The sequence below is a fragment of the Ischnura elegans genome, chromosome 13, assembly GCF_921293095.1.
Source record: "Ischnura elegans chromosome 13, ioIscEleg1.1, whole genome shotgun sequence".
Classification (NCBI taxonomy): Eukaryota; Metazoa; Arthropoda; class Insecta; order Odonata; family Coenagrionidae; genus Ischnura; species Ischnura elegans.
The window spans coordinates 20831794-20845067 of record NC_060258.1 but is presented as its reverse complement, the minus strand read 5'-3'; the positions used below and the strand labels follow the sequence as shown (position 1 = coordinate 20845067).

The following is a 13274-nucleotide window of genomic DNA, read 5'->3' as shown; positions in this document are numbered from 1 at the left end:
TTATATATAGTTATAAAATCAGGTATGCCTTGGACTGATACCTTAGTCGCAAGACTGCGTGTATTCTCTGCGCTAAAAAATCTCCCAAACGATAAGCAGACGACTCAATCCATCAGGAAGCATCGAAGTATAAGAGCTCCGTGAACTTAAGACTTCTTATTTCTCGCAATTCTAATCAATTGCGATTCCATCTTCCCAATCTCATCCAAACAAAATCTCTCTCCAATATATTAATGCAGTAATAATTAAAAAATAGATTGCCTAATGTGTCATAAAACACCATTGTCTCCTCGCCCTCAATTCCTTATCTGCATATGCATACTACTCCGCAAGCCGCCTAAAAAGGCGTGTGGCAGAGGCTGTCAAGACATCAGCCGTCTGCCAATAAAATAAAAATGTTAAAAAAAGATTACGACTAGCATTCATTGCAATCATACACAAATACCACAAAGTTAAGCAAGAGTTGGTGAATGTAATTAAGTGGTTTTATGAAATAAAACCAAAACTGTAATAATTATCATTACTATTTTATTCCTGTCAACCGGATCCAAGAGTTCGTGATTAATGCGTGTGAAAGTTGAAACCGGCTGAGCGAATTAAAATATGAAAAAAAACGATTTAACATTAATAGACAATCCCTTTATTAATTGCTTCAGCCAACTCTCCCCCTCCCCTGGACCCCCTCAACCCCCCCAACCCCTCGGCCCTTCCCCAGGTTTTTCCAATACTCTTGTCCCTAACTACGTAGACGGTGGTGAAGCCACCGAAAATTTAGTCGTATTATTGCTTTTTATTGTGACTTACATTGTCTTTTATACTACATCTACATAATACCCAACAATTTGCCCAAAAGGCGTGTGGCATGAGGTGTTAAGACATCAGCCGTCTGCCAATAAAATAAAAATGTTAAAACGAGATTTCGACTAGCATTCATTACAATCATACACAAATACCACAAAGTTAAGCAAGAGTTGGTGGAATTAATTAAGTGATATAATGAAATAAAACCAAAACTGTAATAATTATCCTCACTATTTGATTCCTGTCAACCGGATCCAAGAGTTCGTGATTAATGCGTGTGAAAGTTGAAACCGACTGAGCGAATTAAAATATGAAAAACAAACGATTTAACATTAATAGACAATCCCTTTATTAATTGCTTCAGCCAACTCTCCCCCTCCCCTGGACCCCCTCAACCACCCCACCCCCTCGGCCCTTCCCCAGGTTTTTCCAATACTCTTGTTCCTAACTACGTAGACGGTGGTGAAGCCACCGAAAATTTAGTCGTATTATTGCTTTATATTGTGAATTTCATTGTCTTTTATACTACATCTACATATTACCCAACAATCCGCCCAAAAGGCGTGTGGCATGGAGTGTTAAGACATCAGCCGTCTACCTATAAAATAAAAATGTTAAAACGAGATTACGACTAGCATTCATTACAATCATTTATGGTTCGGAAGAAAAACGAATTCCAACATCTATCCGTTTGACAAAATATCTCTCTTAATTTATCGCTTCTGTCTGATCTGGAAATATAGTGGGTCTGATATAATATGTTCTCCATGTCGCTCTTAAAGATATATCCATTTCCAAATGTTCAAGCAATCTAAGCCTAGCGCGCAGCCTCCGAGTATCTGTAGATCGTGTGTTCGATTCTGTAGATCGTTTTGCATGATCGATGAAATGTTTTAAAACCAGTAAAAATAAATTAGAAGTCATCCATCCAGAAGGCTTTGTAGCACCCACTTATCGTATGGGACACTTGAACAGTATTTTTGGGAAGAATTTTACTCTAGATAAATCAAAAAATGGAGGAATTGTATTCACCTGAGCATTTATAATATAACACAATGTCATCGAGGAGCCTCTTTCAGAGGAGGTAACTTCGCCTTCTTGTTTTTCACCTTTGGAGGCAATCACGGTTCATTGGAGTTGAACAGTAGAGGAACCACTTTCAACATGATTGTATTAACTTCCAGTGGAAAATACGTGTTTCACATGAAGACCTGATAGATCGAAAAAAATGCACTCATAACTGTCCTGTTGAAGCCCTTGGTTCTTGCCAGCAAGGTTGCCTCTAGTTTGCAAAGGCTTATCGAAGGATTCTGCTTCATTAAACCGTAAAACCAATCATCATCATCAATTTCTTTCTGATCGCAGAATGGCGGGTACAGTGACTCCTTATTTAACGTCATCTATTCGTCCCTGAAAAACTAGACGTTTGGCAAAACAACGTTAAACGATGCAGTATTTCCCTTAAAAAACAATGTAAAAAGCTTAAATTGGTTCCTCACGTTCCATTTCCTTGTAAAGAATCCAGAATTTCCCGGATGTGAATCGAAGGAGGCCAAAAATCGGAGTCGTCAATTTTAAAAACACATTGCGACCTACACCTGAACCAGGCCAAAGATATAAATTATAGGGCAAAAATGAAAAAAATCTGGGACTCCGGCACAAGAGGATGAAAAGAGAGTCACTTTTCACGCTGATATGAAATCTTTAACCTGGCGGAAGTCGCGAGAAACATTCATTGCCGATTATTCACTTCAGCAAAATAACAATTACAGCACAGCACAACGATAAAAGGTTGGGAATGAGGCATTATTTAAAGAAATATGCAAACTAAATTTAGAAAGTATTTTAATGGCAAAACATCACAAATTGTCTCTTAGCATAAGCAAAGAAACAACACAAATGTTAATTGTCTCGACCTGATGTTGAGGGTTGGGGTTAGGGGGAATTAGCGGCACTCCTGAAGTAGTAATCAGCAAGGGTTTTCTGGGTGGCGGCCTTATTTTTATCTCGACATAATTCTCTACGGCAAGCCATACCACTCTCATTCGCCAGACACACTTTTGCACTCTTTTCCATGTCAGGATTGCGATCTCTGAATATATTCATAGCACACTCAATGTGTTTCATAGCCTCACTAATGTCTTTCGCAGTGAGTTGTTTCACTACTGTGACTTCGCCAATATCTTCCCCTTCCAGACTCTTCTGATGTTTCATCTGGAGAAGGCCTTCTGTTGAGAGTTTCTCTTCATGGGATGCCAACAGCTCCTCTGCATCATCCCCGGAAATTTCCAGCCCAAGGTCTCTCCCAATCTTGTTAATCTCGTCCTTGATGGCTTCCGTACTATCCTGAAAACCAACAATTTGTTCTGGAAGAACCTTCCTTCAGCTTTGTGCAAAGTTGATACTTTAACTTCATTCCTGGCATGCGCAATATTTTGTTTTGCATTTTTAATATTATATGCCTTCCAAAACTCACAAGGAGTAATGCCCGACTCATCGTTGGTTGCAGTCATCGCCTGCGAAAAGTTCCTGCGTAGATAATAACATTAAAATGTTTTTATTACAGCCTGGTGCATGGGTTGTAGGAGTGCTGTGGTGTTAGGTGGTAAAAAGACAACTTTTACATTTTCAACGTATTCGTCGAGATTGGGAGGATGACCAGGGCAATTGTCCAAAAGGAGTAGTATTTTAAAATCTAGATTCTTTTCTTTACCGTTTTTCCTCGGGACAAAAATGGTCGGCAAACCATTCTGTGTAACCCAAGCTTTTTTGTTGGCTTTCCATATGAGAGGCAAACGGTCTTAAGATAAACCTTTGAGTGTCCTGGGGTTCTCAGAATGGTACACCAACGTTGGCTTAAGTTTACAACCTCCCGATGAATTTCCTCCCAATCGATCTTTGGCCATTTTGAACCCAGACATGGTCTTCTCTTCCATTGAAATGCAGGTACTTGTCGGCAAGCGCTTCCAAAATAACCCCGTTTCGTCTGCGTTAAACATTTGTTGAGGCAGGTAACCTCCCTCCTCCACAATTGCTCTAAAAGTTTCCATAAATGTATTGGCAGCCTCACTGTCAGCACTGGCTGCTTCACCATTCATTTTGACGACTGGCAGTGAAAGGCTCAGGAATGCTGAAATCTTAAGTGAGGTCACAATAAATTGCCATTGGTTTCCTTTGAAATCTTGATGGGTCTGCAGGCTGTTTTTTTAGCATTTCATTCTCATAACAAAGAGTAAGCAAGCGTTCCATTTTCACTAAAACTGTGCTTCTGCTGCGAGATAAATGTGCGGCACTTCGAGGAGTGGCAACTCTCCCAAATTCTTTAATTTCCACTTCGTTCTTTAAAATTGTCCTGACTGTCTTCGTCTGAAAACCTATAACTCGACCAATCTCTGCAGCAGTTGCCTTACCTTGTTCACTTATTTTAATAATGTTTTTTATGTTATTATTCAGTTTTTGTTCTAACGTCACTGTTTTCCATTTTTTCTTCACATCCGTGGAACTGCCAGCATCGTCACTCCTTTTCGTAGACATATTTTTTGGTTAGAAACAGAAAAATATACGGATAATGGGTAAATGAGGCAATAATTATTTTCTCAGATGGAGACTTAACATAAGCTACCATGCTAACCTTTTCTGTCGAACGAAAATCGTCAATCAGATGCGCTAGCGTCCTATTCGCTGTTAATTCTTTTTGGTCACACATAATTTGAACAGCATTATCGCGAAGCATTGGCAACGTTAGGTGATCAAGGATTTCGATTTTTGGTCAACTTTATCGTGAAGCAACGTTAGGCGTGACGCCGTTAAATTAGGACACAGTGTATTTCTTTCCATTTCTCTGAGCAAACTCAGATGCTGATTTTTTCGTGCGAGACAGTCTATGGTGCAGTCGTGCTGCAGTTTTAAGTCACAGTTACTATGGTGGTAATTTATAAGCTATGAATCTCAAAAATTCAATTAATGAATAATTTAAATTAAATAGATTATACGCTGCAAATATTCTTACCACAAATTTCTCTGGAAAAATAAATTTTAATTTCCTGCTATTCTCACTTTCACGCAAATCACTGAATGTTTGCTGAGCTGGCCTGTAGAAAGGAGAAATTTCGCAGCAACTAATGTTTATGAGACTCTCTCCTCACTACCTCAACCTCTCTTCTGGCCAAGACTAAGCTGTTCTTTATAAAGAGCATAACAGTAGTGGGATTCAGGAAATTTAGACAAATTGTCGCATACGATCGGGTTTCACACTAATTAGTCACTTATATTATACTGTTATTTCACTAACTATTTGGCTCTACTTTTCTTTTGGGGTTTGCTCTTGTCATTATGTGGTTTTGTCCTCACATTGTCACATTTAAATATTTTGCTTCAAATCCAAAAGCATCATTCTAGAGCTAAAACACTATAAAGTAAGCATTTGAGTGCATTTACATCACGGAGATTAAAAGTTCAAAGTACCTGGGCTGTGAGTCGGCATCCCACTGTGCCCCAATCTGAGTTGTCCCACTGTGCCCCGCTTGCCCTGAAGTGTCAGCAAAAACTTTCAACATGTTACTTTCGTGAAATATGTTTAGAAAAATATTGCAAAGTCTAAATAATCTATTTGCCAAATCTTTTCTGAGGAAGCTTGCTATAATTAAGGGAATTGCATTAATATTCGCATCATGAAAGTAACGAAAATTTTAGCCAGAAAGATATTTTATAACGTAAATGCAAAGCTACACAAGATTATGAAATGAGAATTTTTGGATTATTTCTTGTGATATGACCTCCTTAATTTTCATGCATTAGCTCGTTGACCGAGTAAATTGTTTAAATAAATCAATTGTCCCGCTATACATCATAATTGCTAGCAGCCTGCGTCATGGCGGTGCTCATAGCCTTGCTCCAAGGTAGCCTCACACAGTGGCAGCCTGAACCAGAATGAGGTAGCACGGGCTTTTCCCATCATTCATACTTAGCTGTTGCATTTTTGCCTGCTTGAAAATTTTCACTTAATCGCGAAACCAAATCTTATCATTACTTTCAGTCTTATCTATAATTTTTTTACGCTTTTAGGGGTGTAGTTGCCCCCTCCAGCACTCAGCTAGGTACGCTCATGAAAAGAGAGACAATTTTGGAAAGGCGATTCACTAATAAATGATGGAAAATATTGTTATTGATTTTCTGATTATTTATCCTTAGCAATATTCAGTGAGAGTTACTTTCCTCGAAAAGGCTTTTTCTCAGTCATTTGGGTCCATTTTTACTATTACATTGCGTCGGAGAAGCTGAAAAACTGAACTTTGAAAGCAAAAAATAGGACTCAAATAAATAAATCTTGAAAATTGAGTCGTGTGCATTTGAATTTCTGGCTGAATATAGTGAGTTCTTGGTAGTGCGACCTAAAGTTTTCTTTCATTTAATGCAATTAGCAACATTCCCAATACCCTGAAAACATTACGCTGAAGTTGAAAAGTAAGGATATGAACCCAGTGAGCTACATTCTTCTAAGCGATGTGATAGCTAATAGAATTCTGAAATCGACAAGACTGATCAACATCTCCGTAACCATGGTGAGCATGTCAAGAATCTGAGAGTTATCGTAAATATTACCTCCCCCTCCCCATAGATGTCTCCCTTATCTCTATTCATATTACGTATCACATTATATCCATTTCACAATCCGAGAAGAGAAAGATAATACAGAGATTCGGAATCCACATACAACTAAATAGGCTATCTACTACAGCATGCATATTTAAAGTTTGGTTGTAAATGTATAATTATAGTTACGACGGCAATATTTTTCTTTCCTTTTATTTACCTATCGCTAATTCTATTAGTGATTTCCTTAGTTAATCGGGTTAAGTTAGTTAGCACTTTTCAAATGAAGTAGGCTTCAGTTGGTGATTATAGAAAAAACATCTTTAAATTTGGAAACAACTGCTTATTTTTTAAAAAGGGTAGGCTAAATATTTAAAGTCACTATCTTTGGGCTTAGTAAAACTTTAGAGTCATTAATAAAATTTTGCGCTCTCGTGAAAACCTAGTCAGAAGTGTTCACCAGGGGTCATCTCTTGTAGGTTTTCATGGTGTTTCCAAAGCTTTGAATATTTGTAATAGTTGTGTCATAACTATGGAGGGTTGAGGGGATAGATAATCCCACAAATCCCCAGAGAAAAAAATATTTTAAATATTTATCCAGTTACGAAATTTAATTACTACATTCGCTTTGAGTTAATTTTGTAGTGTCAAAGTAATGTAAAATGTATATGAGGCATGCCTTTATTCAATAATATTCCCAGAGGGAGGTTGGAATCCCTTGCTATCCAATTCCCCCCTAATCATATTTCTAGTTACTCCATTAATAAGAATTATTATGTGACTAATCAAATGGAAGGGAAATTTCCTTTTTAATCTTTACTTGGTAGTTAATAAGGCACTCGCTTTCTTCTGTCCTTTAAATACCGTCCCGAAAATCTTTTTTGATAATCATATTGCTCAGGTAAGCTTAGAATTAGAAGTTTAATCATAAAAATGATGAGTGTATGTTATGCCATTTGATAGATACCACTTCTGTTCATTTGTCTTTATTTCTTGAGTTGCGTTGTATATTTATACTTGTTTTTCAAGTCAGGCCTATGCTAGTTCTCTTGTTTCAGCATTACTATAAGTTTTTATGTAATTATTACTGTTGCTTATTTTATGTAATAATTTGATATTCATTCCGTTTCTTTGCAGTCAATATTTCATCCTTCCTCGTTAACGCTGAGACAGTATCTTACTCATAGCAGACCATCGCCACCACGTATTGTATCCATTGGCAACTTCCTGTCTGCCAACAAACACTTCAAATTACATCAAACTTTAAAATAATTACCTAGTTGTTTGATAAAAATGGCAAGCAATGTGTCTGTTGGTATCGCTGAAGAATTTATCGATGAGAGGCTATTAAATGGATTAATGACTGGTTCATTGCTCCATCATAAAGATTTACTGGACATGTTGGAAGATGTAAATGTTCGGTACTTGCGGCAAAAAACTCTCCTGCATGTTGGTGTGAGGCTTGGGAAGGCTGATTGGGTGGAAGAGCTGCTTGCAAGAGGGGCAGACACAGATCTTAAGGATGACTCTCAATTGAACGCAGTTTCTTCTGCCGAGGAGATGGTGCGGCGTTTCCCAGAAGAATTGGACCGCTCCCTCATTCTAAAGTTGGTAACATTGGTCCACAGGAGGGACCAAGCGATGATGCACCGCCTGGAGCCATCATCCAGTAGAAGCAATGACCACATTACACCCGTAGCTAGGAATAATCAGGATATTGAATCCCTCAAGTCCTCTGTGGACGCATTGAGGCAGGAGATGAAATCGCTAATGTGCCAGCTGATTTCATCATTGGAGGAACTGAAGACGCAAGTGTGTGGACGAGACACATTGTTGCGCTGCTTGGAGGAGGCGGTGACGTCGACTGTGGAAGATGTTACTTCTATAAAGTTTGAATTAGGAGGGGAGGCTGCAATCAGTCCAGCACAATTGGATCCAGTTACAGCTAGACAGGAGTGTGTGGATGCCATGTTGCGAAAGACTACTTATGTGTACGGAAATGGAGTGAATAAAATGCGTAGGGTGTATGAGAGAATGTACGATGAAGATGATTGCACTGCTTGTATTATAAAATATTTGAGTGGGGATGATCGGGTGAAGGTGATGGTGGACTGCGATTTATGGAACATTGGAAGGATGAAGAAGAAGGTTGTGCAATTGGATGGGACTCAGAGGGATGGGAGTGATTTCTGTTCATTTTGTGATTTTGAGAGTGACACGGTGTATTTGGATGCATGTGGTAGTGAGACTTACGTATGTGCTGACTTAGCTTGGGCCCTCTCTCAATTATCCCTGAAATTGGTCTTTGGTAATGAAGGGAGGCCGTATAGCAAGGGAGACGTGGAACGTGAGAGAGAGTGGATGAGGGCTGTAAAGGAGGCGGAGGAGAGGAGGAAGAGGGGATGGGTATATTGGTGGATCAGTGATGCATTGAATCAGACGACGGAATTGGCAAGGGTATGTCACCTCGCAGCTGCTGTCCCTCGGATAATCGCTTATGAGGGATCCAATAAAGGAAGAGATTATCTGCAGAAGTGCCACCCTCTCCTCCTCTCCGTGTATTCTAACCACGTGATGCCGACACTGCTAGCCAAGGCAAGGGTGAGTATAACTTTTCATTTCTCATACTTATACTTCCCCTTCCTCTGTAATATTAAAACAAAATCGATTACTTCCTTTTTATCCAATGGCATCCCTATTTTATCTATTTTAATCTAATTAATATCTAGAAATGGAGTAAATACATAACTGCACAGGCATTGCAGTCTGGAGTCTTATTTTCTTTGCTATTGTGTAAAAGAGAATAATACACATTGTTTGCAATTATTTGGGATGATTCATTATATTATTGTCTTAGTTAAAACATTCAAATAATCATTTAAGCTATACGAGCAATGCAACAATTAATTCATAAATTTAAGTATCAACGCAGTTTTTAATAACTGATAAATTTGTTCGTAATTTAATTTTCCAATATGATCCAAAAGTGAGCCGTTAATTTTAAATGTTTTGCTTTTAGAGGCGAAATGAAACTTCTGGCTCATTAAACATGTCCTTTCTCTGTGCTCTATGGGTAGTATGATTCCTTGTTAGACAGGTGTTGTAATTATAACATATTTAGCATAGGAATGAAGTTTTGATAAAATATTCTATCACCTGATATAACAAATTTAATATATCCTTTCAAAAGATAGCCCATAATACAGCTCTAACATGCTCAAAGATGCCATAACTTTAAAATGGTGACTATTCAAAATCTTCAAACTCTAATCTAATGGATAATTATCATAGTTTAAGTTAATATGATACAAGAAAGTTGAAGATTGTCAATATTCAAATCCATGATATATCAACCTAGTGATGGACATGTAAAATTGAAAGAGCAGTAAATCCAATAATTTTCACTTATAAAATAAATAATTGTTTTTGGAACTTAGATTTATATGAAGATATTTCATAATTATTTGTTATTATTATTCCAATTGCATTTCTGCAAATGGGAGTAATATCTCATCTCAATATGAATATGGACCCAATGGTAGCTTCGCACATTGGTTGTTATTGCTTTCTTTTTTCATGGTGGCATCCATTAATTTCTGTTTATTATTCTTTCAGAGATGAATTTGGCGTGATTCCTTTTAAAGGATGCAATGGAGCTGGTCCAGAAGAGGAATATTCCGTTTACCTTCAGTAGATTTTCATGAGGCCTTTCAGTTTACGTAAAGTTAGGTCAACTTAAGTACTCTCGCATTTCATGTAATAGTTACACTTATCTTATGTTAACAAACACTCCTATTTTTATTGATTTCATGTTTGCTACATGGTACTGATTTTATTAGAATGGTAATCACATTTTGAGAGGTGTGTTGTTACAATAATGTGGGCACATCATTTAGTCACAGTTTATTTCAGTTTTCTACTGATATATTTATTTTTTTTATAATATTACACTTTACATCTCATGTATGAATATGCAAGTTTTTTGAAGTAACACACCATATTGGTTTACATATTTAATATTTCTTGTTATATTGCTTCAAGCCATCTTCAATTCTATATATTTGCAACATAAGTTGCCCTAATTCAACTATTACAATTATATTTTGCCTTGTTATCTCCTTTTTATGCTACCCTTTAGTGAATATTGTTTTTTATTGGTTAATTTCTTTGACACTGATTGGCCCATGCAATTTTAAAACATTTCCTTGTAGTTTGCAGCGATGATGCTGAAATGTTAACATGATGTAGTTCAATGTATTCGTTAAATATTATGGAGTTCAAACATCTGCCCTATGATATAAATCTATGACGTAAAATTCAGTTTTGTATTAAGTTATAGCTAAACAAAGGTTTTGACTTGATTTTTTATACATTATTTACATTTTTGGAGACATTTAAAAATTTCACAATCAAATAATACGAAAATCCTTAAATTTCCATTCCCATATGTTCGTGACTATTTACCATTTTCATTCAGTTTTGTCGATATCATATTATCATTTGTGTTAGGGAGGATTATTGTCTTTATACATGCACATATACATTTTCAACATTACTCTTATATAGTCAATATTCAGTTGCATAAAAAAATATGCATGTGCTTTTGTATGAACAACGATTAATGTCTCCTATTTCTAACGAGAGCTGGCTTTGTTTTGTAGGAGTAAATGGAGGTCAATAGATTATCATTGTACACATTCTCTGTACATATAAATATTAAATGTAGCTATTTCTATAATGTCTTTTTGATGTCATTCTCCTATGGGAGTTCTTTTAGTCGTAGGCTCCATTGTTTATTATGGCTATTTCCTTGTCAAATCGTTCAATATGTGCATGGATTTCATTTTATGTAACTGTATGTTACTTTACTTTTTAATTTTCAGCATTTAATACGTTACTCATTCGGTTCTGTCTGTAATTAAACTTTTGTTGAACAACATACGTATTCCCTCTGCTACGTGGGAGTACTTGAAATATGGTTCTAATTATGTTTTGTTTGTTTTCTGAAGGAGATTGGATTTGTTGGTCATATCGTGTGAGTAGATTGTAATAATTTCATTATATTCTGTTTGGTGGTGTTATATTTTCTGGATTTATAAGATTTCACAGTCATGTCTGGTGCCAGGTTAATATTTTGAATGTTAATTGCATTATGATTTTTAACTTGTAAATATTAATCTTGGAGAGTGATTTCACATCTCCAAGTAAAAATTTTAATCACTTAATTATTCACTCTAATAATAATTGTTGCTTAATCTTCGTAGTTGAATGAAAATGATCCTTACTTAAGTTATTCCGTTTTCATATGATGAATCTTCACTTTTACTTTTCTTCTTTTATGGTTCTAATTATGTCTTTAAACTTTACAAGCAATTTCTATCTTTTTTTCAAAATATCTATGCAATTGTGACTGCATGCCTGATTTTTGTAACACTTATGTAAATGAAGTAACGTTAATATAGCAATGAAGCCAATTTTTATCGCTTATAAGAACCTGGCAGTAGGATTTGCTTTTCCTATTAATATTGTGTGTAAGCTTTCCTTGGTATTACCACCAGGTTTTATTCTTCATCCACGTGAACATTTACAACTCAGACTTAAGTCTCATCTTCAGGGAATCTGAATGTCGTTAAATCTGTTAAAACTACTTTCTTTCATTTTTTCGTGAACCCATGCTGTGTACGGTTATTAGGTTGAAACAAACATTTTTAACGGCAGTGTGAGGAATACCTTTACCTGAAATGCAACATTACTGATGTTGAATAGCATATAATTGAAAAAATGGTTTTTCAATTGAGTGAAGTTCATAAATCATCTTGGTCAATCTTATGCTACCATTGACATTTACAGATAAAATTACTACTGATCCAGTTTTGCAAAAGTTTATAGCTATCCTTGAAAAATATATTTCATTTATATTATTATGATAATTTTTATATGTAAAACTCTTTCAACAAGAGAAATATGAATAAAATGTATAAATATTTTACCATGGATAAAAATGGCTTAATGACTTCACTTGTGCCAAGTATGCTCAAGGGCTGGTGTTGGAGGATAGTTCGGGTGTAGCGATAACATAACGAAATTTAATTTGCATGCTTACCTTAATGATGGAAAACGATTAATGGATATTTATTCAATTTATTGTACATGGATACTCATAAGGTAAATTCCAAGTAACTTGCAGTATTTGTTTTACTTGAGCCAAAGTCAAAAAGAGACTTTAGAATATACTTAGGCAGTGTTAGACTAAATAATGAAGTTAATACTCATTGAATGCATGAACATGACTTGATCGCAATGCTTGTAGTGGTCTGAAATCGAAGAATGCTGGCCAAAAATCATATCTTTATAAGTTTGTTTAAGTATCTCGCTGAAATATTTTGAAGGCTGTATAACGTGAAACTAATAAATATTGCCAAAAAATTGACTATGGGATTTCTTTAAACAAATTTGTGGAGACTGCAAAAATCCTAAAATCGATTATTTTGACCGCTTCATTTGAGAGGGCACATTTAATTGAAAATAATCGGTAGCAATAAAAAATAAGTTTAAAATTAAACTGAATTATTTGAATAAAAAGTTCACATTAAATGCATGAAATAACCTTTTAAACAGCGTTAATGATATAGTTATTTAACAGATAAACTTTCTTTCAACGTTTTTTCTGAGAGAACACTCTTAAGAAATCACTTAATTAAACAATTTATGTTAGAAAATGCAATTGAAAGCAAGCCATACAAATTTATTTATGACTCATGATAAATTAACATAATTGGGTAATACATGGGAAAACTTAAAGAATAAATTTTCCAGCCCACAAGCAGTTTTCTTTGGATTCCGTCACTGTTCTCATCAGAAGTTAGCTCCTCCAGTAAAAG

At 35.9% G+C, this 13274-nt stretch overlaps 3 protein-coding genes across 3 annotated transcripts in view; all 3 read left to right on the top strand.

The window, feature by feature from the left end:
* Positions 1-13274, top strand: part of LOC124170135 — a 254629-nt gene that overhangs the window by 24998 nt on the left and 216357 nt on the right. The gene's annotated exons all lie outside the window — the stretch shown is intronic.
* LOC124170128 overlaps positions 2663-13274 on the top strand; it is a 48048-nt gene continuing 37436 nt past the window's right edge. Inside the window, exon 1 of the mRNA XM_046548823.1 lies at positions 2663-3099. The gene's annotated coding sequence lies outside the window, so the exon portion shown is untranslated. The remainder of the gene's footprint in view (positions 3100-13274) is intronic.
* On the top strand, positions 6538-12823 carry LOC124170133. Its single transcript, XM_046548828.1, has 2 exons — positions 6538-8994; positions 10009-12823. Exons 1-2 carry the CDS (start codon positions 7687-7689, stop codon positions 10012-10014), a joined length of 1314 nt encoding a protein of 437 aa, XP_046404784.1. The 5' UTR covers positions 6538-7686; the 3' UTR covers positions 10015-12823.